The following is a 24933-nucleotide window of genomic DNA, read 5'->3' as shown; positions in this document are numbered from 1 at the left end:
CAATAGTGGTTGTGAAGCAGAAAGTCAGTTTATTTAGCACAATCGGTCAATTGCAGCTTGCCGTTGGCTGGAAACTGTACGTTTAGGTCACTGGAATGCACTAATCACCCAAAAAATATTACCGCCAGCCGGCGTGTAAATGGATTTAACTCTTTGAACGTACAATAGTGGTTGTGAAGCAGAAAGTCAGTTTATTGTACACAATCGGTCAATTGCAGCTTGCCGTTGGCTGGAAACTGTACGTTTCTGTCACTGGAATGCACTAATCACCCAAAAAATATTACCGCCAGCCGGCGTGTAAATGGATTTAACTCTTTGAACGTACAATAGTGGTTGTGAAGCAGAAAGTCAGTTTATTGTACACAATCGGTCAATTGCAGCTTGCCGTTGGCTGGAAACTGTACGTTTGTGTCACTGGAATGCACTAATCACCCAAAAAATATTACCGCCAGCCGGCGTGTAAATGGATTTAACTCTTTGAACGTACAATAGTGGTTGTGAAGCAGAAAGTCAGTTTATTGTACACAATCGGTCAATTGCAGCTTGCCGTTGGCTGTAAACTGTACGTTTATGTCACTGGAATGCACTAATCACCCAAAATATATTACCGCCACCCGGCGTGTATATGGATTTAACTCTTTGAACGTACAATAGTGGTTGTGAAGCAGAAAGTCAGTTTATTTTGCACAATCGGTCAATTGCAGCTTGCCGTTGGCTGGAAACTGTACGTTTAGGTCACTGGAATGCACTAATCACCCAAAAAATATTACCGCCAGCCGGCGTGTAAATGGATTTAACTCTTTGAACGTACAATAGTGGTTGTGAAGCAGAAAGTCAGTTTATTGTACACAATCGGTCAATTGCAGCTTGCCGTTGGCTGGAAACTGTACGTTTCTGTCACTGGAATGCACTAATCACCCAAAAAATATTACCGCCAGCCGGCGTGTAAATGGATTTAACTCTTTGAACGTACAATAGTGGTTGTGAAGCAGAAAGTCAGTTTATTGTACACAATCGGTCAATTGCAGCTTGCCGTTGGCTGGAAACTGTACGTTTCTGTCACTGGAATGCACTAATCACCCAAAAAATATTACCGCCAGCCGGCGTGTAAATGGATTTAACTCTTTGAACGTACAATAGTGGTTGTGAAGCAGAAAGTCAGTTTATTGTACACAATCGGTCAATTGCAGCTTGCCGTTGGCTGTAAACTGTACGTTTGTGTCACTGGAATGCACTAATCACCCAAAAAATATTACCGCCAGCCGGCGTGTAAATGGATTTAACTCTTTGAACGTACAATAGTGGTTGTGAAGCAAAAAGTCAGTTTATTTAGCACAATCGGTCAATTGCAGCTTGCCGTTGGCTGGAAACTGTACGTTTAGGTCACTGGAATGCACTAATCACCCAAAAAATATTACCGCCAGCCGGCGTGTAAATGGATCTAACTCTTTGAACGTACAATAGTGGTTGTGAAGCAGAAAGTCAGTTTATTTAGCACAATCGGTCAATTGCAGCTTGCCGTTGGCTGGAAACTGTACGTTTATGTCACTGGAATGCACTAATCACCCAAAAAATATTACCGCCACCCGGCGTGTATATGGATTTAACTCTTTGAACGTACAATAGTGGTTGTGAAGCAGAAAGTCAGTTTATTGTACACAATCGGTCAATTGCAGCTTGCCGTTGGCTGGTAACTGTTCGTTTATGTCACTGGAATGCACTAATCACCCAAAAAATATTACCGCCACCCGGCATGTAAATGGATCTAACTCTTTGAACGTACAATAGTGGTTGTGAAGCAGAAAGTCAGTTTATTTAGCACAATCGGTCAATTGCAGCTTGCCGTTGGCTGGAAACTGTACGTTTATGTCACTGGAATGCACTAATCACCCAAAAAATATTACCGCCACCCGGCGTGTATATAGATTTAACTCTTTGAACGTACAATAGTGGTTGTGAAGCAGAAAGTCAGTTTATTGTACACAATCGGTCAATTGCAGCTTGCCGTTGGCTGGAAACTGTACGTTTAGGTCACTGGAATGCACTAATCACCCAAAAAATATTACCGCCAGCCGGCGTGTAAATGGATTTAACTCTTTGAACGTACAATAGTGGTTGTGAAGCAGAAAGTCAGTTTATTTAGCACAATCGGTCAATTGCAGCTTGCCGTTGGCTGTAAACTGTACGTTTATGTCACTGGAATGCACTAATCACCCAAAAAATATTACCGCCACCCGGCGTGTAAATGGATCTAACTCTTTGAACGTACAATAGTGGTTGTGAAGCAGAAAGTCAGTTTATTTAGCACAATCGGTCAATTGCAGCTTGCCGTTGGCTGGAAACTGTACGTTTATGTCACTGGAATGCACTAATCACCCAAAAAATATTACCGCCACCCGGCGTGTATATGGATTTAACTCTTTGAACGTACAATAGTGGTTGTGAAGCAGAAAGTCAGTTTATTGTACACAATCGGTCAATTGCAGCTTGCCGTTGGCTGGAAACTGTACGTTTAGGTCACTGGAATGCACTAATCACCCAAAATATATTACCGCCACCCGGCGTGTAAATGGATCTAACTCTTTGAACGTACAATAGTGGTTGTGAAGCAGAAAGTCAGTTTATTTAGCACAATCGGTCAATTGCAGCTTGCCGTTGGCTGGAAACTGTACGTTTATGTCACTGGAATGCACTAATCACCCAAAAAATATTACCGCTACCCGGCGTGTAAATGGATCTAACTCTTTGAACGTACAATAGTGGTTGTGAAGCAGAAAGTCAGTTTATTTAGCACAATCGGTCAATTGCAGCTTGCCGTTGGCTGGAAACTGTACGTTTATGTCACTGGAATGCACTAATCACCCAAAAAATATTACTGCCACCCGGCGTGTAAATTGATCTAACTCTTTGAACGTACAATAGTGGTTGTGAAGCAGAAAGTCAGTTTATTTAGCACAATCGGTCAATTGCAGCTTGCCGTTGGCTGGAAACTGTACGTTTATGTCACTGGAATGCACTAATCACCCAAAAAATATTACCGCCACCCGGCGTGTAAATGGATCTAACTCTTTGAACGTACAATAGTGGTTGTGAAGCAGAAAGTCAGTTTATTTAGCACAATCGGTCAATTGCAGCTTGCCGTTGGCTGGAAACTGTACGTTTATGTCACTGGAATGCACTAATCACCCAAAAAATATTACCGCCACCCTGCGTGTATATGGATTTAACTCTTTGAACGTACAATAGTGGTTGTGAAGCAGAAAGTCAGTTTATTTAGCACAATCGGTCAATTGCAGCTTGCCGTTGGCTGTAAACTGTACGTTTAGGTCACTGGAATGCACTAATCACCCAAAAAATATTACCGCCAGCCGGCGTGTAAATGGATTTAACTCTTTGAACGTACAATAGTGGTTGTGAAGCAGAAAGTCAGTTTATTGTACACAATCGGTCAATTGCAGCTTGCCGTTGGCTGGAAACTGTACGTTTCTGTCACTGGAATGCACTAATCACCCAAAAAATATTACCGCCAGCCGGCGTGTAAATGGATTTAACTCTTTGAACGTACAATAGTGGTTGTGAAGCAGAAAGTCAGTTTATTGTACACAATCGGTCAATTGCAGCTTGCCGTTGGCTGTAAACTGTACGTTTGTGTCACTGGAATGCACTAATCACCCAAAAAATATTACCGCCAGCCGGCGTGTAAATGGATTTAACTCTTTGAACGTACAATAGTGGTTGTGAAGCAGAAAGTCAGTTTATTGTACACAATCGGTCAATTGCAGCTTGCCGTTGGCTGTAAACTGTACGTTTGTGTCACTGGAATGCACTAATCACCCAAAAAATATTACCGCCAGCCGGCGTGTAAATGGATTTAACTCTTTGAACGTACAATAGTGGTTGTGAAGCAGAAAGTCAGTTTATTTAGCACAATCGGTCAATTGCAGCTTGCCGTTGGCTGGAAACTGTACGTTTATGTCACTGGAATGCACTAATCACCCAAAAAATATTACCGCCACCCGGCGTGTATATGGATTTAACTCTTTGAACGTACAATAGTGGTTGTGAAGCAGAAAGTCAGTTTATTTAGCACAATCGGTCAATTGCAGCTTGCCGTTGGCTGTAAACTGTACGTTTAGGTCACTGGAATGCACTAATCACCCAAAAAATATTACCGCCAGCCGGCGTGTAAATGGATTTAACTCTTTGAACGTACAATAGTGGTTGTGAAGCAGAAAGTCAGTTTATTGTACACAATCGGTCAATTGCAGCTTGCCGTTGGCTGGAAACTGTACGTTTCTGTCACTGGAATGCACTAATCACCCAAAAAATATTACCGCCAGCCGGCGTGTAAATGGATTTAACTCTTTGAACGTACAATAGTGGTTGTGAAGCAGAAAGTCAGTTTATTGTACACAATCGGTCAATTGCAGCTTGCCGTTGGCTGTAAACTGTACGTTTCTGTCACTGGAATGCACTAATCACCCAAAAAATATTACCGCCAGCCGGCGTGTAAATGGATTTAACTCTTTGAACGTACAATAGTGGTTGTGAAGCAGAAAGTCAGTTTATTTAGCACAATCGGTCAATTGCAGCTTGCCGTTGGCTGGAAACTGTACGTTTATGTCACTGGAATGCACTAATCACCCAAAAAATATTACCGCCACCCGGCGTGTATATGGATTTAACTCTTTGAACGTACAATAGTGGTTGTGAAGCAGAAAGTCAGTTTATTTAGCACAATCGGTCAATTGCAGCTTGCCGTTGGCTGGAAACTGTACGTTTATGTCACTGGAATGCACTAATCACCCAAAAAATATTACCGCCACCCTGCGTGTAAATGGATCTAACTCTTTGAACGTACAATAGTGGTTGTGAAGCAGAAAGTCAGTTTATTTAGCACAATCGGTCAATTGCAGCTTGCCGTTGGCTGGAAACTGTACGTTTATGTCACTGGAATGCACTAATCACCCAAAAAATATTACCGCCACCCGGCGTGTATATGGATTTAACTCTTTGAACGTACAATAGTGGTTGTGAAGCAGAAAGTCAGTTTATTTAGCACAATCGGTCAATTGCAGCTTGCCGTTGGCTGTAAACTGTACGTTTAGGTCACTGGAATGCACTAATCACCCAAAAAATATTACCGCCAGCCGGCGTGTAAATGGATTTAACTCTTTGAACGTACAATAGTGGTTGTGAAGCAGAAAGTCAGTTTATTGTACACAATCGGTCAATTGCAGCTTGCCGTTGGCTGGAAACTGTACGTTTCTGTCACTGGAATGCACTAATCACCCAAAAAATATTACCGCCAGCCGGCGTGTAAATGGATTTAACTCTTTGAACGTACAATAGTGGTTGTGAAGCAGAAAGTCAGTTTATTGTACACAATCGGTCAATTGCAGCTTGCCGTTGGCTGTAAACTGTACGTTTGTGTCACTGGAATGCACTAATCACCCAAAAAATATTACCGCCAGCCGGCGTGTAAATGGATTTAACTCTTTGAACGTACAATAGTGGTTGTGAAGCAGAAAGTCAGTTTATTTAGCACAATCGGTCAATTGCAGCTTGCCGTTGGCTGGAAACTGTACGTTTATGTCACTGGAATGCACTAATCACCCAAAAAATATTACCGCCACCCGGCGTGTATATGGATTTAACTCTTTGAACGTACAATAGTGGTTGTGAAGCAGAAAGTCAGTTTATTTAGCACAATCGGTCAATTGCAGCTTGCCGTTGGCTGGAAACTGTACGTTTAGGTCACTGGAATGCACTAATCACCCAAAAAATATTACCGCCAGCCGGCGTGTAAATGGATTTAACTCTTTGAACGTACAATAGTGGTTGTGAAGCAGAAAGTCAGTTTATTTAGCACAATCGGTCAATTGCAGCTTGCCGTTGGCTGGAAACTGTACGTTTATGTCACTGGAATGCACTAATCACCCAAAAAATATTACCGCCACCCGGCGTGTAAATGGATCTAACTCTTTGAACATACAATAGTGGTTGTGAAGCAGAAAGTCAGTTTATTTAGCACAATCGGTCAATTGCAGCTTGCCGTTGGCTGGAAACTGTACGTTTATGTCACTGGAATGCACTAATCACCCAAAAAATATTACCGCCACCCGGCGTGTATATGGATTTAACTCTTTGAACGTACAATAGTGGTTGTGAAGCAGAAAGTCAGTTTATTTAGCACAATCGGTCAATTGCAGCTTGCCGTTGGCTGTAAACTGTACGTTTAGGTCACTGGAATGCACTAATCACCCAAAAAATATTACCGCCAGCCGGCGTGTAAATGGATTTAACTCTTTGAACGTACAATAGTGGTTGTGAAGCAGAAAGTCAGTTTATTGTACACAATCGGTCAATTGCAGCTTGCCGTTGGCTGGAAACTGTACGTTTCTGTCACTGGAATGCACTAATCACCCAAAAAATATTACCGCCAGCCGGCGTGTAAATGGATTTAACTCTTTGAACGTACAATAGTGGTTGTGAAGCAGAAAGTCAGTTTATTGTACACAATCGGTCAATTGCAGCTTGCCGTTGGCTGTAAACTGTACGTTTGTGTCACTGGAATGCACTAATCACCCAAAAAATATTACCGCCAGCCGGCGTGTAAATGGATTTAACTCTTTGAACGTACAATAGTGGTTGTGAAGCAGAAAGTCAGTTTATTTAGCACAATCGGTCAATTGCAGCTTGCCGTTGGCTGGAAACTGTACGTTTATGTCACTGGAATGCACTAATCACCCAAAAAATATTACCGCCACCCGGCGTGTATATGGATTTAACTCTTTGAACGTACAATAGTGGTTGTGAAGCAGAAAGTCAGTTTATTTAGCACAATCGGTCAATTGCAGCTTGCCGTTGGCTGGAAACTGTACGTTTATGTCACTGGAATGCACTAATCACCCAAAAAATATTACCGCCACCCGGCGTGTAAATGGATCTAACTCTTTGAACGTACAATAGTGGTTGTGAAGCAGAAAGTCAGTTTATTTAGCACAATCGGTCAATTGCAGCTTGCCGTTGGCTGGAAACTGTACGTTTATGTCACTGGAATGCACTAATCACCCAAAAAATATTACCGCCACCCGGCGTGTATATGGATTTAACTCTTTGAACGTACAATAGTGGTTGTGAAGCAGAAAGTCAGTTTATTTAGCACAATCGGTCAATTGCAGCTTGCCGTTGGCTGTAAACTGTACGTTTAGGTCACTGGAATGCACTAATCACCCAAAAAATATTACCGCCAGCCGGCGTGTAAATGGATTTAACTCTTTGAACGTACAATAGTGGTTGTGAAGCAGAAAGTCAGTTTATTGTACACAATCGGTCAATTGCAGCTTGCCGTTGGCTGGAAACTGTACGTTTCTGTCACTGGAATGCACTAATCACCCAAAAAATATTACCGCCAGCCGGCGTGTAAATGGATTTAACTCTTTGAACGTACAATAGTGGTTGTGAAGCAGAAAGTCAGTTTATTGTACACAATCGGTCAATTGCAGCTTGCCGTTGGCTGTAAACTGTACGTTTGTGTCACTGGAATGCACTAATCACCCAAAAAATATTACCGCCAGCCGGCGTGTAAATGGATTTAACTCTTTGAACGTACAATAGTGGTTGTGAAGCAGAAAGTCAGTTTATTTAGCACAATCGGTCAATTGCAGCTTGCCGTTGGCTGGAAACTGTACGTTTATGTCACTGGAATGCACTAATCACCCAAAAAATATTACCGCCACCCGGCGTGTATATGGATTTAACTCTTTGAACGTACAATAGTGGTTGTGAAGCAGAAAGTCAGTTTATTTAGCACAATCGGTCAATTGCAGCTTGCCGTTGGCTGGAAACTGTACGTTTAGGTCACTGGAATGCACTAATCACCCAAAAAATATTACCGCCAGCCGGCGTGTAAATGGATTTAACTCTTTGAACGTACAATAGTGGTTGTGAAGCAGAAAGTCAGTTTATTGTACACAATCGGTCAATTGCAGCTTGCCGTTGGCTGGAAACTGTACGTTTCTGTCACTGGAATGCACTAATCACCCAAAAAATATTACCGCCAGCCGGCGTGTAAATGGATTTAACTCTTTGAACGTACAATAGTGGTTGTGAAGCAGAAAGTCCGTTTATTGTACACAATCGGTCAATTGCAGCTTGCCGTTGGCTGGAAACTGTACGTTTGTGTCACTGGAATGCACTAATCACCCAAAAAATATTACCGCCAGCCGGCGTGTAAATGGATTTAACTCTTTGAACGTACAATAGTGGTTGTGAAGCAGAAAGTCAGTTTATTGTACACAATCGGTCAATTGCAGCTTGCCGTTGGATGTAAACTGTACGTTTATGTCACTGGAATGCACTAATCACCCAAAATATATTACCGCCACCCGGCGTGTATATGGATTTAACTCTTTGAACGTACAATAGTGGTTGTGAAGCAGAAAGTCAGTTTATTTTGCACAATCGGTCAATTGCAGCTTGCCGTTGGCTGGAAACTGTACGTTTAGGTCACTGGAATGCACTAATCACCCAAAAAATATTACCGCCAGCCGGCGTGTAAATGGATTTAACTCTTTGAACGTACAATAGTGGTTGTGAAGCAGAAAGTCAGTTTATTGTACACAATCGGTCAATTGCAGCTTGCCGTTGGCTGGAAACTGTACGTTTCTGTCACTGGAATGCACTAATCACCCAAAAAATATTACCGCCAGCCGGCGTGTAAATGGATTTAACTCTTTGAACGTACAATAGTGGTTGTGAAGCAGAAAGTCAGTTTATTGTACACAATCGGTCAATTGCAGCTTGCCGTTGGCTGGAAACTGTACGTTTCTGTCACTGGAATGCACTAATCACCCAAAAAATATTACCGCCAGCCGGCGTGTAAATGGATTTAACTCTTTGAACGTACAATAGTGGTTGTGAAGCAGAAAGTCAGTTTATTGTACACAATCGGTCAATTGCAGCTTGCCGTTGGCTGTAAACTGTACGTTTGTGTCACTGGAATGCACTAATCACCCAAAAAATATTACCGCCAGCCGGCGTGTAAATGGATTTAACTCTTTGAACGTACAATAGTGGTTGTGAAGCAGAAAGTCAGTTTATTTTGCACAATCGGCAAACTGCAGCACCAACTGTGCACGACAGCCACCAAAAAAAAAAAGGGTGTATGTCACTTTAAATTTTCGATTCTTTGATAGCTGTGGCCCTAAGTAACGATTCTGTGTCCCTGAGTAACGATTCTGTGTCCCTGAGTAACGATTCTGTGTCCCTGAGTAACGATTCTGTGGCCCTAAAGTCTCTGTGGCCCTAACTCTGTCCCTTAATACAGACAGGTCTGTCTCTCTTGAATGACCGGAGGCTAATGGAGAATTCTAAGATGGCCGCGATTTATAGTGCTGGCTGGCTGCTGATTGGCTAATGCGATCACATGACATGAATGCATTATGGGTCAGCGCGCCTTGTCTGCGCGCCTTCCCAGAGATCCCCGCCCCATCTTCTCTGTCCATTTTCTCCGTGGCCACACATGTCGCCGCCATTTTTGGGAAAATTCGATTCGTGCATCCGAAGTTTGCTAATCTTCGGATTCGTCGCGAATAGAATTTTTCCAAATCTTCGGAACGAATTCCACTTCGTCATGTTCGATTCGCTCATCTCTATTCATAATGCATAAATCATTCAAATTAGTGGCATTGTCAAAATACATAAATTTAGTCTAAAACTGTATATTTATAGTGCATTCATATTTAAATGCAAGTTTGTTAAAGTGGAACTTCACTCTCTCAATCAACATGGACTATTTTTAATCCTTATGAAGCCAGAATTCATAAATGGATAGGAAAGTATATCATATTTACTTGTTTTAAACTTTTTTTTTTTTTACATTGTTTCATTTACTTCCTGGTTTCCATGCCTAGGCAAATGATGTCATACATCCCAGGAGTCTTTAGGAGGCGAGGGAGGGTTCTCAACTCAGCATATGCCTGAACCAAGGGCAGATGGATTCCAGGGTGTAAATGCTACATGAATCATCTGCCCTTACTCAAGATGGCCACTGCCAGAAATACAAGGGGGTGTTTTTCAAAATGATTTCTCAGCAAAATAAAGTTTGGATGAGTTTGCTTTGAATGTTAAAAATGAATTAAATAGCATTTTTAGTTTGTGGTGCTCAGATGCAGTGCAGTTCCTCTTTAAAGAGTTGAGCAGGGAACTTTGCTTTGTTGCTTTATATAATGTGAATCCTTGTGAGCTATTAAGAATGAGGTATTCTGTGGGTGTTAAACAATTATGTGCTAATTTTTTGTGTTAGGTGCGCTGGCACTTACACAAACTCACTTGGTAGTGTCAGATCAATATATAAGGTATTAATAATGCCGCGCTCCTATTTGTATACATATATATCTCTATGTCTCTATATCCAATCTGTGCTCATTCTACTTAATAAATAGTGATATTCCATAAACTAAAATAATTGTTGATATATTGCCAATACACACATACACAACCTAAATTTGTGTGATAAATAATAATCAATATAGGACCTTGATATAATGTGAATAATAAATAAGTGAATATATCAATAACAGTATAAATATAATTAGTGCCACTCTAATTATATGTGATCAATCCGGCAATATTAGTGCAAAAATATACTAATGTGCACGTGCATAAGTGTAATATATGAAAAATAAATAAATAAAGTCTTTCTAAGCAAGTGCCAAAGTGCAGGTGAATCCTTGTTCCCTCTCGCCAGGTGCCTTGTGGTCTCCCTATGCGCTCACCTTTAGGTTTGCCTGAATGAATTCAGGCAAAAAAACTTTTTGATCCTTCCAGGATCGGTGGGTTGATGCTCTGTGTGATTAGATGTGCCAAGGTGTAGATGTAGGTACTCCTGTACTCTCCTCTTTCTCCTTTAACAACTGCTCATACACCGATTTAAAGACCAGCTCTTTCTCCTTATTCCCCTCCAGGGGTCACCTCCTTCTCATTTCCTCCTCTCACCCATGTGGAATTTAAGGGTCAGATGTAGATAAAAGAAAAACAAACCATTGTGCTTTATCCTTTTAAAAGTGGAAATTTATTTCTGCCTGTAGCGATATTTCACAGCGATACACAGTTCCTTGGTAGTCCAGGGCGGCATAAATAACACAGTCAATAATGGGTGAGCAATCCTGTACCTCTGCTCTCCCTCCCTGCCTGCCACTGTCTGCGTTGGAATCACCGAGCCTTGCCGCTGCAATGTCGTGACGTCAGAGCCCCTCCCCTACGCGTTGCGTCACAGGGTCACGTGACTTCATCAGGGGGATAATGATTGGAACTTTGCTTTGTTGTTGTTTGAATTTTGTTAAAGAGGCCTAAAACTGGCAGAATCAAACCGTAATCAGGTTATGTCTATGGGCTGACTTTAATCTAGCGTTGTTCATGAGAAATTGTCTGTTAACCAGTCTTCATTCTGGAACCCTTCAAAACACCCCACAGCTTGAGTTTGTGTATGTTACAGATCCAATGTTTATTGGTTTTGTAAATATGTTCTTCATCGTCGGTTATGATTCATGACATAGTATGATTTTATGCATACTTGGGTGCTAAACCAATTTTTTTTTAATCTGCAGGTAAAACCAACAAGGTGGCCAAGGATGCTGCTAACCGCTGGACTGGTAAGCATTTTCATCCTACTACTAAGGAGGACCCAACTGGTGGACACTCTAAACCAGTCTTTTCAACTAGGGTGCTGTCAGGTTTCTTCAGGAGGTGCCTAGGAAAAATGCCTACAACTTGCCCAAAAATTGTATACAAGCTAGAGTGGATGAAGCCTGCCTTTTAGTTACACAAAGCAACAGGTTTTCATTATGCACCATTACAATCTGCTAGCTACAACTAGGAGGGCATCAGGTGCCTGTATAGTATTCTTGTTTGCCTTTCCCCTGCCCCTCTCTCTCAGCACTGGGGTCACATTAGCAGAGTGAGGGAAAGAAACATTGCAATACTAGTTAGTACCAGTGTGAATAAATCATGTTGGGTTTCCTATGTGTATGGATGTTGCTCCATTATGTAAAGCTATGGTTTTACAATTTAGAATGGGGTGCCTCAAGATTGTGCCAAATTTTATAGGGTGCTTGGACTGAAAAAAGGTTGAGAAACACTGCTCTAAACAATGATCAGATGTTTTTATAAAGAGGTTCTATATTTCAAAATGATTGTAGAGCAGTTATTTCTACCATCTTTTTTAGTTTCACTTAGTATGTTCTAAATGAGGTAGCAGTTTAGAGAAAGTTTGATGCAGTGGAAATATTTTTTTTTAGTATCCTCACTTGGCGATTTGGTTGAAAGAATGATAAAGGTGTATGGGCACTGTACAGTGCTTTATTTAACAGATTATCTGGAGAACTCTTGGGTCAAATGTTTCAATGTTTCTTAGCTTAGCTGATCTTTGCAAACAGCTATAAAACAACCACATCCTGTTTTACAGACTTGCATACTGGTATGTCACAGTGTATTATCTATTCTATGAAAGAGGTTTTGAGATTTGCTCACCCTTAAGCTCCTTGAGTGATGGTTATTACAATGTTCTTTGGTAAGCTGCAAAGTTATGATGTAAGGGTTATTTCTATCAGAAGGTTTTGAAGCTGAAGTATTGCGATTTTTTTTTTATTCTGTACATCTTTTGTCACATTTTCTACCATTAATGAGGGCTCCCCCACATCAGGAATCCAGATCCTAAAGATATCTTCACTGCAGGGAGGCCCAGTCCTCATCCTATCTGATCATTTGGGGTTGCAGGGCTTAATATCTTCAGTCACTGGGGATCCGGCCCCTCCTCCCCCACGAAAAGTTCTTTCATTGTGTTTGTGCCTGTAACATGACCCTTAAATGGGTAAGAGCATCTGGTACCTCATCAGACTCCCCCATTCAGAAATCCTGTTACAAGCAGTGTAAACAGGAAGAGGGGGTAGGTCTCCAGTCAAACATTTTCACAGCAACTTAACCCAGAGTCCAAAGCTATTAACCATTGCAGTACCAGAAGTTCAGAGACAGGAAGAGGACTCTGCATCCCTGCAGTGTACATTTCCCCAGGATCCAGCTGCTTGCACAATATGGGACATGTTTCGTTTGTGGGAAGTACTGTGACTAAGGCTCCCGTTCACACTTTGCGATTTGGAATTTGCAGCAGAATCACCATGATTCCGTCTGCGATTACAAATCAAAGTAAAATCATACTTGGGTGCCATTCATTCTTAATGATACCCCAAACGTGGTGCAATTTTGCCATGATTGCAACACAACAAAACATTCGAAAATCGTGGTAAAACACAGTTTATAAAAATCTGCCTGGATCAACAATAAAGTTTTGGTACGTGAGCTTCTTTTGGCATGTTTTTGGACCGGAGGGACTCTTATTCAAAATGAATAGCGCCGTTCCAACAACGTGCAAAAAAATGTGGTGCGAAAGCATTGCTCAGGTGTGAACGGGGCCTACAGTTGTACAGAACAAAATGCAGTTAAAATTCTGCTTAAATACTGCATATGGTGCTCTATTCTACCTTTCACAAATTTGCTTCAGTTTTAAGCTATGCTGGTCTGCAATGACTTCATTATTGTTTGAGTTACTAACTCAAAACAAGCTTGTGGATCAGGAGTTAATTGGCTTCATGCTTGTTCCAGCTTAGCTCAGAAAGTATTGAAAAGAGAGACAGCCAGGTAACAAAGGTAAGCGAAGGCAGTCTCCAGTGCAGCTGTCTCTAAACTAGCCTGACATTTGGGACATCATAGGGGAGCCCTTCCAGAATCATTTAAGCCTTGGTTCACACTAAATGCGGCTTTGAACTTGTGCTATTTCACTTGATCGCTGGTCAGTGCGATTACATGTGCGGCTTGCCTGACATCTGCGCAACTTCATGCACAGATGTCTGTGCAAGGCGCACATGAAATCGCCAAAAATAGTGCAGGAACCTTTTTTCAAAATTAGTGCCGCACTCCAAAACTGGATTTGCACCGATTTGAACGGTTCCATAGGCAATAGGGTTCGACTTGGTATGTGATTTGGAATTGTCAAATTGCATGACAAGTCGCTCTGGTGTGAACCACTTATTCAATTCCTTTGCACCAGTTCTGTTAGGTGTCCTATATTTGATTTGCTTATTTGTAACTTTTATGGAACATTCTGAAAAGCATAGCTATATACCCAGTGATTCTGGAGGTGTTTCCACATGGATGTCCCATGCATTACGTGAGATGATTTACACTTGAACATTTGCTACGGTTTTTGTGGACTCCAGCATACATACAGTAGATCAGAGGCATTTGCAGTGACCTGTGCACCATGAATGCCAGTGTGTGTTACATTAATGTATTTTTTATATCGATTTCTTTCTTGTCCATCGAGGGACACAAAGTATTTAACTTTTGAATTATACTGCTACTCAGTGTTAATTTCGATGACAAAATTACCACTATTTTAGCTGACTAAAATACAAATAAAACAACTGTTGAACCTTAATACCATAAATAAAAACGTGTTATTAGATTGTTTACTCCAGAAATGTATTATGAGTTAGGAAATTCTTAATGCCTTACAATTTAACTAAACCCATTAGATTTTAGTTGACTAAAATGTACTGGAGATTTTAGTGAACTAAAATACGACTAAAACAATTCAGATGACTAATATACCACTAAAACTAAAATAGCATTTTAGTCAGAAGACATAAACTCAATCGAAATTTGATGTAAAAATTAACACTGCTGCTACCTACACAATTCGACACTGGCAAACAAAAAATCCCAGCACAAGCTAACCCCACCTACCAGCATGCCTCAATTTTTTGCTAGTCTCCTGGGAGGATGAACATCTTTTCTACAGCTTTGTGTCTGTAAAGACTAACCTATTATTTTGCTAGTACTTTGCTTTTCTTTCAGTTTTTTTTCATTCGGTCAAGGCTTACTCTACAGCACTGCTGGAATTTCCCCTCCGATTGGTAGCTTTTCAATGCAGTTTTTTGGAGTGCTGCTGGACTGGATGTTGTGAGGAGAGCCTGGAAGTGACCTTCAAGCACTTGATTCTGCATGTGGCTCTGTGCTGGTAAAAGTTCTATGTGGAGAGTTCTCCAAGTCCAGATCTATTGGCATTTTCTTATGGCTTGCTCTAGCTCTAAATACTCAGTGAGCATACCAGTTGGGCTGAGCTTCAAAAGCTACTTGATTTTCAATTATTTTGTTAATTTCTGCTTTTTTTCTGCTGTGGAAGGGAATACCACTGTGTGACTAATGTCATCTGCTGGGTGCAGTGTTGCGCCCACTTTTCCACCATACAACGTCAAACTCTTTTGGCTGAGGTCTTTACCAAGGTAGTAAAAAACTTTGACCCAAATCACCTAAATATTTACTGACTGATTGAAGAGACAACAAGCACACTCCCGCGCATTACATTGTGTAACTGATTTACTGATCGCCTTAGTAGCTTCTGAACCATACGCTGCAGAGTGCCTGTCTGAATTTGAGTCACTGCTTGACATCAGATTTTACCTCTGAGGAGTCAGTCCTCAGTCTAATTCCTGCAAGGTCTGTAATCAGGTGTGAAAGACATACTTCACTTGATGTAAGTCTTGAGGCTGCATGTCAGGAGTTTCTCTGAATTCTTTACTTCCTGCAGCTGGGTTTGGATCAATGTTGGTTCTCAGCACTATCAAGGACTAGGTGTTTGCTCTTTTCATTCTTTTTCATCAACAGTTCACATCTTGCTCTTCGATTAGGGCCTTTGTACGAGGGGTCTTCCATGTAACAACCCCGTTCATTCTCCATTGATTCTATGGTATCTGAATGTGGTTCTCTCTGTCCTTCAGAAACTGTTGTATGACCCCATTGAGGACATTTCTCTACTATCACCCATAAAGTGGCTTTATTTGTAGCCATCACCTTTGAAGTGAGTTTCTGAATTGTGACAGCTTTGTTTAGCAAAGAACCCCTTTTTGGCCTTGCATAAGGAAAGAGAGCTGTTGACACCCCAGAAGGGTGTCCTAGCTTCTCGTACCATAATCACTAGGTGGCTCAGATAGACCATCATTCAAGTTTTTGGTTTCAAGGATTTGGTTTCGCCCTTTCCTGTTGAGGGGCAGAACCTCATCTGATACCAGCTTAAGGTATACAATTCTTCAGGCAGCTCTTTGAGTCTCCAGTTCTATAATTTTTTTTTTTCACCCCTCATTAGGGCTACGTCTGGCCTATCCGAAGAGTGAAGACTTTGTGTGTCCCTCAATAGATTAGAGAGAAAATAGGATTTCATATTCACTGTAATGAGTTGATTGTAGCCGTATTAGTGCATTTGCGACAGAAACAATTGAGTACTGTCCGTGATACTTTTTTTATTTGCACTAACATACAATTTTGAGGACAAGCTTTCGGGGAATGTCCCCTTCTTCAAGGTCTAAGCAGTACTACTCACAAAGTTAGCAGAATGTTAGAAGAGATGAAAGAAAAAAAGAAAAAGAAAAAAGGAGGCTAGAGATAAGATGCAGTCAAAGCGAGGATGGGTGGGGGGGATACTACAGCTACAGCTAATAGTCATAAAAATGTCGGATAATGATTGAGGAATCCCATGTCCAAATTAAGGCCCTTATCTCTTGTGTCAAATAGAATTATCATTCTTAGTTCAAAAAAACGTTATATTCACTGTAAAAAATGTTTCCCTTCTATGTATATGATTATGTTTTCCATACTGCTTTGCTACAAACTGAGACATGTTGGCAGTGAGAGAGGGGTTATCCTTGGCTGGCCTACAGTTTGTTTATGTTTGTCAGTGTCCAAAGCAGAACAGTTTTCTGCTTTGTACAGGTAGGTAAAACCCATTGCGCTAATCACAATAATGCTACAGACATTCCAAAACAAATAATGAGATAACTATAGATAATACACCATAACATAATCAGTAAATGGAAGGAATATGGGAGTGAAGGGAAAGGTGAAATAATAAAGGTCCAAAATGAGGACCAAAAGGTGTAACAGACAATAAATTGTGACTGTGGGCAAAATGCCCATGGTCACGATTTATTGTCTGTTACACCTTTTGGTCCTCATTTTGGACCTTTATTATTTCATATTGACTAGTTGCTGTGATCACTGCTTAGTAACTACACACACTTGGCACATGAGATGTGTTGGCTTTTTGTAATATTGGATTATCAGAATATGAATTGTAATGTTGCCTGCCATTACCACACAGTGCCCAACCATGAGTCTCCACTCCACTGTGCCAGGAGTATATTGTACCTCTTAGTTTAGTATACTAAAATATTTAAGTATGTTATGAATCTGACATAATCTGTTATTTGTTCATGTATTTGCAGACAACATATTTTCTGTAAAATCCTGGGCCAAGAAAAAGTTTGGTTTTGAAGAAAGCAAGATTGATAAAACATTTGGCATACCTGAAGAATTTGATTATATTGATTGAATTCATTCTCAATTATACAGTTTGTTGTATATTAGTAGTAGTAATATACCCGTAGTAAGTATGTCTAAATTCACTGAGCGTGCATTTCATTAAAGTAAACCTGTGAAAAAACCTGGGCAATTCATAGTAACCATGTGAGGAAAAATGTATAAGCAGTAATTACCTGCAGTAAATATGGCAAAACGTTCGTTGACTGTATCACTGGATCTACTGATTGCTTTCTCCAAAGATCCATTTCATCCTCTTCTACTGATTGCTTTGACATGCAGTTTTTCACATAAGATGACCATTACATATACAGTATATGTTTGTATCCCATATGTATTTGAATTGCAAAGAGTTACTTTAGGTGTATGTAAATATTTGTGTTTGTATATATGAAATAAGCTATTAAAATGCAAATGTGTTTTGAACTTGTAACTATTTTGTAACACAGACTAACTGCTTACAATGTATTACTGTATATAAGTTAAATATTTTTTTCCCCCTAATCTGTAGTTGTTTTATAGACAGAAACTATGGCAGATAATTCATTCACAGAACTCTAGTGCAAATTGTTTTCTTAATTGTTTGTAAGCTTGCTTGAAGCTGCTGCCATAGTACTTTACAAATGTTAGTTGATTTGTGTTCTTTATATCTAAACTATAAGTAATTGTTCTCAGTGTACTGTTTACTTGAAAGAAGGATTAATTGGTTGTGTAAGGTAATAGTTTGGACAATTAATGAAAACTGGAGGGCATGGATGAAACTGTTGCCGTTGGCAGCAAGATTCCTTATTATATGAAATATACCTGATTAGTTGGTATGGGCAACACTTACATTTTTGCTCAATAATCAGGCCCATGGTCCATCAGTGTGATTTTTGAGCAGGAAGTTAATAATGCCCAAGAAAATGTCCTCCAATAAGGTTTTATTTTCATTTCTGATTACTGGTCCTGTTCTTCACAGTGGAAATAAATTCCTGCTTCAAAAACTGTGAGCAGGCAGGCTTTTTATTGCAGTAGAGACATGCAATATCCATCCCTCCCCTCCTCTTGTCCAAACACAGCACTTTGTATCTTGTGAAGCCCTTCACAAAATTCAAAGCCACCTGTAAATGGACAACAGACGGGGGAGCAGACAGAGCAGCTGCTGTTTGAGAAAGCAGCATTGCTCCTGTCAGAGTGCAAAGAGTGTAGTGATATCTGTACTCCCGGTGCTCAGTAAAAATGTTGATTGTAAATTAAAACGATAAGTCCACAAGGTGGCATGCACCTCATTGGACTTAACCCATAGTAGTTTGCCATATTTTAGCAAGTGGCTGAATTCCTGGAGTTCTGCTTTAACAATAACTAAAATTAGGCCAACGCAGACATTAGATTAGACCTTTTCTAGAGGAACATCCATCTCAAATTACAAGTATTTTTTTAAACTAATATCTCAAAATAGGTAGTCAACCCATAAAATAATTCATTTTATTAGCTACTTTAGTTCTTTTCATTTTCTCTAAACAGAGTTTTGGCAGAAGGAAAGGGTACTGGAGGTTGATTGTAATTTCCTTGCTTTAGTACACATCCCGCCAGCCAATTAGAGCTCTCTGCCACCTGGAATCACTCTGGAACTAAACCTCTTAAGCTGGCCATAGACTGATCAAAATGGTCCCTGCTAAACCGGCTTCCCTGCTCAACAGAAGGTGACATACTAGAAAATGTCAATTGGAGAGTCCTGCTGTCAGAATACAATGTCTTGGTGTGGTGGGAGGGGGTTCTTCATCCACCTTGCTTTTGTGGATGTAGGAATCGGTTAGTTGTTTTTCCTTTTGCCTGCTGGTTGAAAATAAGAATACCTATCTATGGACAGCCACAGGAACATGGTCAGCCCCTGGGTTACAGTGGCTCCCTCACCCAGGCAGGCAAAGCCTTATTATTCCGCACTCCATAACCATGGGTTCCCCACTGGGGATCCTCCCATTTAACAGTGGTGGATCACAGGCACAAGGGAGCTGGGACAAAAGGACAGTATATCAAGAATTCTACAGGGAATTCAAAACACTACTCAGGGTTATAATTGTTCCTATGTCCTGGAGCAATGTCTTGTCAAAGGTGGGGACAACCAGATGTTGAAATCACGACCTTCAGGTTCAACAATATGAACAAATTGGTAGCCAAGACAAGGGATCTTCCAACTTTCACAATAGATGCTCTAGTGGTTCCTTGCAATTCAAGCTGGTTTATGCCTTCCCATTGGTGGAAAGGTTTCAGGTGATTCTCATTTCACCAAAGTGGCCAAGAAGAACATAGTACATGGATATACTCATACTTCTGGCAGACAAGTCCAAAACTTGCAACAGACAAGACTTACTGGCCCAGGGTTCTCTGTTCCATCCTAGTTTTCAGTCTCTGGATTTAATGGTATGGCTGTTGAAACCCAAGTCCTAAAGAATATCGGTATTTCTGATTCTTGTTCCTACCTTACTCCGAGCAAGAAAATCCAACTCTTGTAATATTTACTATCTCACATGGAAGGCTTACTTCTGCCTAGTGCGAGGAGAGGAAACTAAGATCCAGGGAATACTCTATCACTTGTATTTTGCCCTTTTTCAGTCTAGTCTTGACCAGCTTCTATCCTGGAGTACTTTCATGAGATGTTTCTTCTTTATCCATTCTCTTCCAGAAACAACTCAAATAAGACTTTTCTTTGTGCAACTGCTCATATAAATCCCCCAATTCAAGAGTCTGTCACCTGGTGCTCTTTGTACTTGAAAGAGCCAATTAGAGATATTCTTTTGGAAGACCTCACTTGTAAGTATGCCTTTTTGGTAGTTATTGTCTTTTAGGCTTGTTTCTTAGTTGGCAACTCTTTCCTGCAAAAAGACCTCTCTGGTTATGCACAAGGACAAAGTAGTTTTGAAATCAAAACCTTCCTTCCTGCCTAAGGTGGTCTCTCCTTTCCACCTCAGCGAGGACTCTGTTCTTCCCTTGCTTTATCCTCCCCCAAAACATGACAGAAATTGCCTTAAACTCTTCTGATGTGATCAGGACTGTCAGCTTGGGAGCAACAGCCTATTTTCACAAGATCTTTATTTGTCTTACCTGTGGGCCCTCAAAGAGGTCATCCTGCTTCCCACTCCACCATTGCCAGGTGGATCAAGCAACTCATTTCCAGGGCCTACACCATTAGGGATCAAATTTCTCCTTTCCCTTTCAGAGTCCATTCCACCAGAGCTGTCGGGGTCTCTTAGGCTTTTCAGCGTCAAGACTCTACGTCTTAGATTTGAAAGCCTACCTCCTGGTTTTCTGTTCACATGTTCTCTAAGTTCTACCATGTAGATGTACAGGCTTCGGCCACCGCAAGGCGGTTCAAGCTATTTTCTGAGTGTTTTGTTCACCCTTAACCTTTCTATTATTTTGAGCCTTTTGGCAGTTTTGTTTGCTATGTTGTTGCCCTTCTTTCAGTGTATTGCTTAGGTATGTCCCTTGGTCTATGAACGCAAGTCCTGTACTATATGATTAGGATAATAGGAAATTTGACTTACCTGTAATTTTTTTTGTTTGCTTAAAGTACAGGACACAGATCCCTACCCTTTGCTTCTTTGATAATTCCTTGCTTTGGCTGAAGTCTTACGGAGTGGGCGTTGTTATATGTGTGCCCTCTAGGTGCAGCTCTAACAAGTGTTTTTTGTTTTTTTTTGCCAGTGTCTGTTCGCCTGAAGGTAGCCATATAACCCATGGTCTAAGAATACAAGTCCTGTACTGTACTCCCAAGATAAGGAATTTACATTGCAATAATGACTCTAATAATATGGGCTTGCTGAAAAAACTATACTTTGCATTTAACAAATTACCAAAAGAAAAGAGAACACATCTGCCACAGACTAAAACAGGAACTACATTATAAATTGCTCAGAATGGGCATGGTGTGGTGGTGTTCATGCAAGTTTACCCTATGCGACCCTACACAAAGACAAGCAAATATTACTTTTCAATCTCTTAGGTGTAGATTCCAGAAAAAAATCCTTTAAATATCAAGCCAAAGGATCAATGCATGGGGGCAAGTCTATTTTCTAGCTGAAGGACTACCCCAAGATATTCAATTTGCACACACGACTTGATTAGGCATCTGAACCTTTTTTGGTAAGAGAAATGGCCTCTTCCAACTATAAAATATTATTTGCATGACAATTCCTGTTCCTTGCCACCCTTTTGGGTTAATGCTTTATATACAAGTGGAGGAATCAGTTAGGAGGAAAGGATATTGGGAAGTCTTAGGTATAAGGTTGGGCGGCACAGTGGCTTAGTGGTTAGCACATCTGCCTTGCAGTACATGGGTTATGGGTTCGATTCCCGACCATGGCGCCTCCTGCATGGAGTTCGCATGCTCTCCCTGTGCTTGCGTGGGTTTCCTCCGGGTGCTCCGGTTTCCTCTTACACTCCAAAGACATGCTGGTAGGTTAATTGGATCCTGTCTAAATTGGCCCTAATATGTGTATGTATGAATGTGAGTTAGGGACCTTAGATTGTACACCCCTTGAGGGTTAGGGACTGATGTGAATGTTCAATATATATATGTGTAAAGCGCTGCGGAAAATTGACAGCGTACAATTTAGTACCTGAAATAAATAAATAATAAGTACCTGAAATAAATAAATAAAAATAAGGAGCGTAAAAAGGGTGTTGTTTTTCCCTTCTGTGGACACCCTATAATAGGGACATTTCTTCATGAACTTGGATGGAATGTGGGACTTGTGATGATGGGGTGTCTCATCCAAAGAGAAAAGAGGTAATCTGTACACCGCAGCAGCCCCATGAGTTACGACCGTGAGGAGAGTCTGTGACAGTTAAGACTAATGTTAAACATAGCCACTGAATTATCTCTTATTATTGGAACTGTTATTACCTGTAATTAGGGTAGAAGTAAAGATATGAAAATGCACCGTTTTGCCTGTCTGTATATTTCCTAAAACACTTTGTTGAGCTGCAACCCTGGTTGAAAAGTAATGTGAAAATGGTGAGAGAGAAATGCAGCCAGCGTGGAATAGGAGCGTTGGTGGCCAATTGATGGAGGGCCCTTATTGGGGATGGGCCACTTGGTTGGGGATGCACCCCACCTGGGCAGGTGGGCTACCTTAATAAGGTCCTCAGGCATGGCATGGGGCTAGTCCCAGGATCCCAGCCATAGCATGTTGGCTCCTATCCTTGCTATAAGGTGAAGTGTACATAGAATTGTAGGTGTCAAAGAAGAGCTGGTAGACAGATGTGTGTTCTACACATTTCCTCCTCAAATGTCACACTGGAGCCAGAGCATTGCACAATCTGGCTTCTGAAATACATATTTCTCTTCAGTGTAAGGCCCAAGGCCACCTACAAAGACCTTTGGTCGATACGAGGAAATTAATAGTTGCTAAAAAATCTCAAATAAAGCCTAATGAATCTCCAGGGAAAACAAAAATCTTACCTTGCAGTGAGATTGCTCCTGCACTGCAAGAGTCAAACACTCATTTACATCAAGGGTACCAGAAAAAGCAGTTTTATTTTTCTGATCCCCACTTCCCCAGGGAGCCACTGGCACTCTCCTGTGCTCCATCGGTGGACTGTCCCTTGGCATCCTTATGTCTACTGGGCCCTGCATTCTACTTAATGATGTCATAGGACCTGTGGCCGAAAGAGAATAGAGGAGAGGCTGTAGGGATTGGTCTTATAGCCTTAAGGGAGCAGAGGATCAGGTAAGTAACAAGCATTTAACCCTTGCAGTTCAGGTGGAGCCCACTGCAAGGGAGGATTTTTTTCACTGGGGTTCAAATTAAACTATTCAATAAAAAAAGTTCAGTCCACCCAATTTTGGACCTCATGGTTTTCTGTCATCATGTCTGTGTTCATTTTATTTACACTAGATAGATCATCACCTCAATGAAACAGGGAGAGTTTCTGGAAACCATGGGCATGAAAGATGCCTACCTTCTCAATTCAAAGATTCTTTGGGGTTTCAGTTGGCTATAATCACTACTAGTTTGTGAGATTGCTCTTTGAGATTGCAACAGCTTCACTGGCCTTTTCAAAATTCATGGCTGTGCTAATTTTGTGCTCTCCATGGGAAAACTCATAAGATTTGGCTAGATTCCCAACCACCAGATGTTTTTTTAAGCCAGTATTTTTTTGGTATGTACAGCTTTTATGTTTAAACAATACAAACACACATACAGAAAAACATCAGCAAGATGTGTTGAAGCATACAGCGTTATGAAATGTGACATAAGAACAATCAGTTCACCGAGTTCTGTACAGAAATTACATAGTTCCATATCGACCTGCTACTGAGTCCTTGTAATACAGATTTCTGCACTGAGCTGAGGAAACCTAATACAATGCATCTTGCATATACAGTATATTCATGTTTGGTCCCTTTGTCACCAGTAGGACAGTTGTTCTGAGTACGAGTGCCTATAATATCCTCCAATCCCTGGTGCCTTAACTCTATGGTAGTAATCAGAGATCAGTGTGTGTGTATGTATGTATATATATATATATATATATATATATAATGTGTGTGAAAGCCAGCTCCAACAGCTGTTGGAAGACCTGAGCAGCAGCTGCATCTGATTGGATTGCTTTTCATCTATTTCCTGCCTGGCTCCTTAAATTTTTTTTCAATCGAGGGATGTCAGGCAGTGGGAAGCTGCCAGTGCCACCCTCTGAGCATATTTGTACAGTGCATAGCCAGATTGACCATAGGATCTAGTTTGTCTAGCTATCAACATTTTCTGGAGCTTCAGTGGGCAACCCCTTTAAGTATATGTTAGCTTTTCAAAACATAACATAATGTGCATCTTCTTCAGCCACTTTCCAACAGTAGAAGGCGAGGCAGGGACACATTTTCTAGCTATCAGTTTTTTTAGCAGTAACCAATGCTCTGTTAAAGTTAAGTATAAAAACTTAGATTATTTTTTTTCTTCAGCCTGTAGGCCCAATGAAAATAACATAACAGATTCCATCATCCACGCTTATGCAGTGTGGATGGACCAGAGGTGTAGATGTGGGGAATGGAGAGGTCCATCCTCCCCTACCTACCAACTCGTTCACAGTGCTGCAGCTAGTGCTGAGAGATCCTGCACATCTCAAGCACTGCAGCCACCCCTGCTGCCTGTCAGACAGGCAGGCAGCGACAGTTCAAAGTGAGGGTAGGCTCTCTTAGCCTCTCCTCAACTCCGACCACATGACACAGCCAAGGGAAGACTCCCCCTAAATCTGAAATGCTTGGTTTTGTGAATAGATTCCATAGAAAGGGAAATCTACTGGTGGGAGCTGAACTTGGGGGTGGAAATTCTATACTGGGAGGAAAGCTGTACAAGTGGGGAAATATGTACAGGATATAATTGGGGATGAGCTGTGCTGGGAAAATCTGTACAGGAAGGGGAAGATCTATACTGGAGTGAGCTGTACTGTCAGGGGAGGGGATTTTTAAAAGTAACTCTACCTTTGTTGAGAGAGAAAACATTCTTCTCTGGGTGATCT

At 41.0% G+C, this 24933-nt stretch overlaps 1 protein-coding gene across 1 annotated transcript in view; it reads left to right on the top strand.

Moving 5' to 3' along the window:
* The window catches only part of MND1 (meiotic nuclear divisions 1), a 100389-nt gene extending 82530 nt beyond the window's left edge, over positions 1-17859 (top strand). The window contains exons 7-8 of the mRNA XM_089670439.1: positions 11613-11657; positions 17340-17859. Of these exons, the coding sequence (XP_089526565.1) occupies positions 11613-11657; positions 17340-17446 (152 nt within the window). The 3' untranslated portion in view covers positions 17447-17859. The remainder of the gene's footprint in view (positions 1-11612; positions 11658-17339) is intronic.
* Positions 17860-24933: the final 7074 nt, after the last annotated feature.

This window comes from Staurois parvus, unplaced genomic scaffold, assembly GCF_062004578.1.
Source record: "Staurois parvus isolate SC_StPar_1 unplaced genomic scaffold, SC_StPar_1.0 ptg000090l, whole genome shotgun sequence".
NCBI lineage: Eukaryota > Metazoa > Chordata > Amphibia > Anura > Ranidae > Staurois > Staurois parvus.
This window is presented reverse-complemented; position numbering and strand designations above follow the sequence as displayed.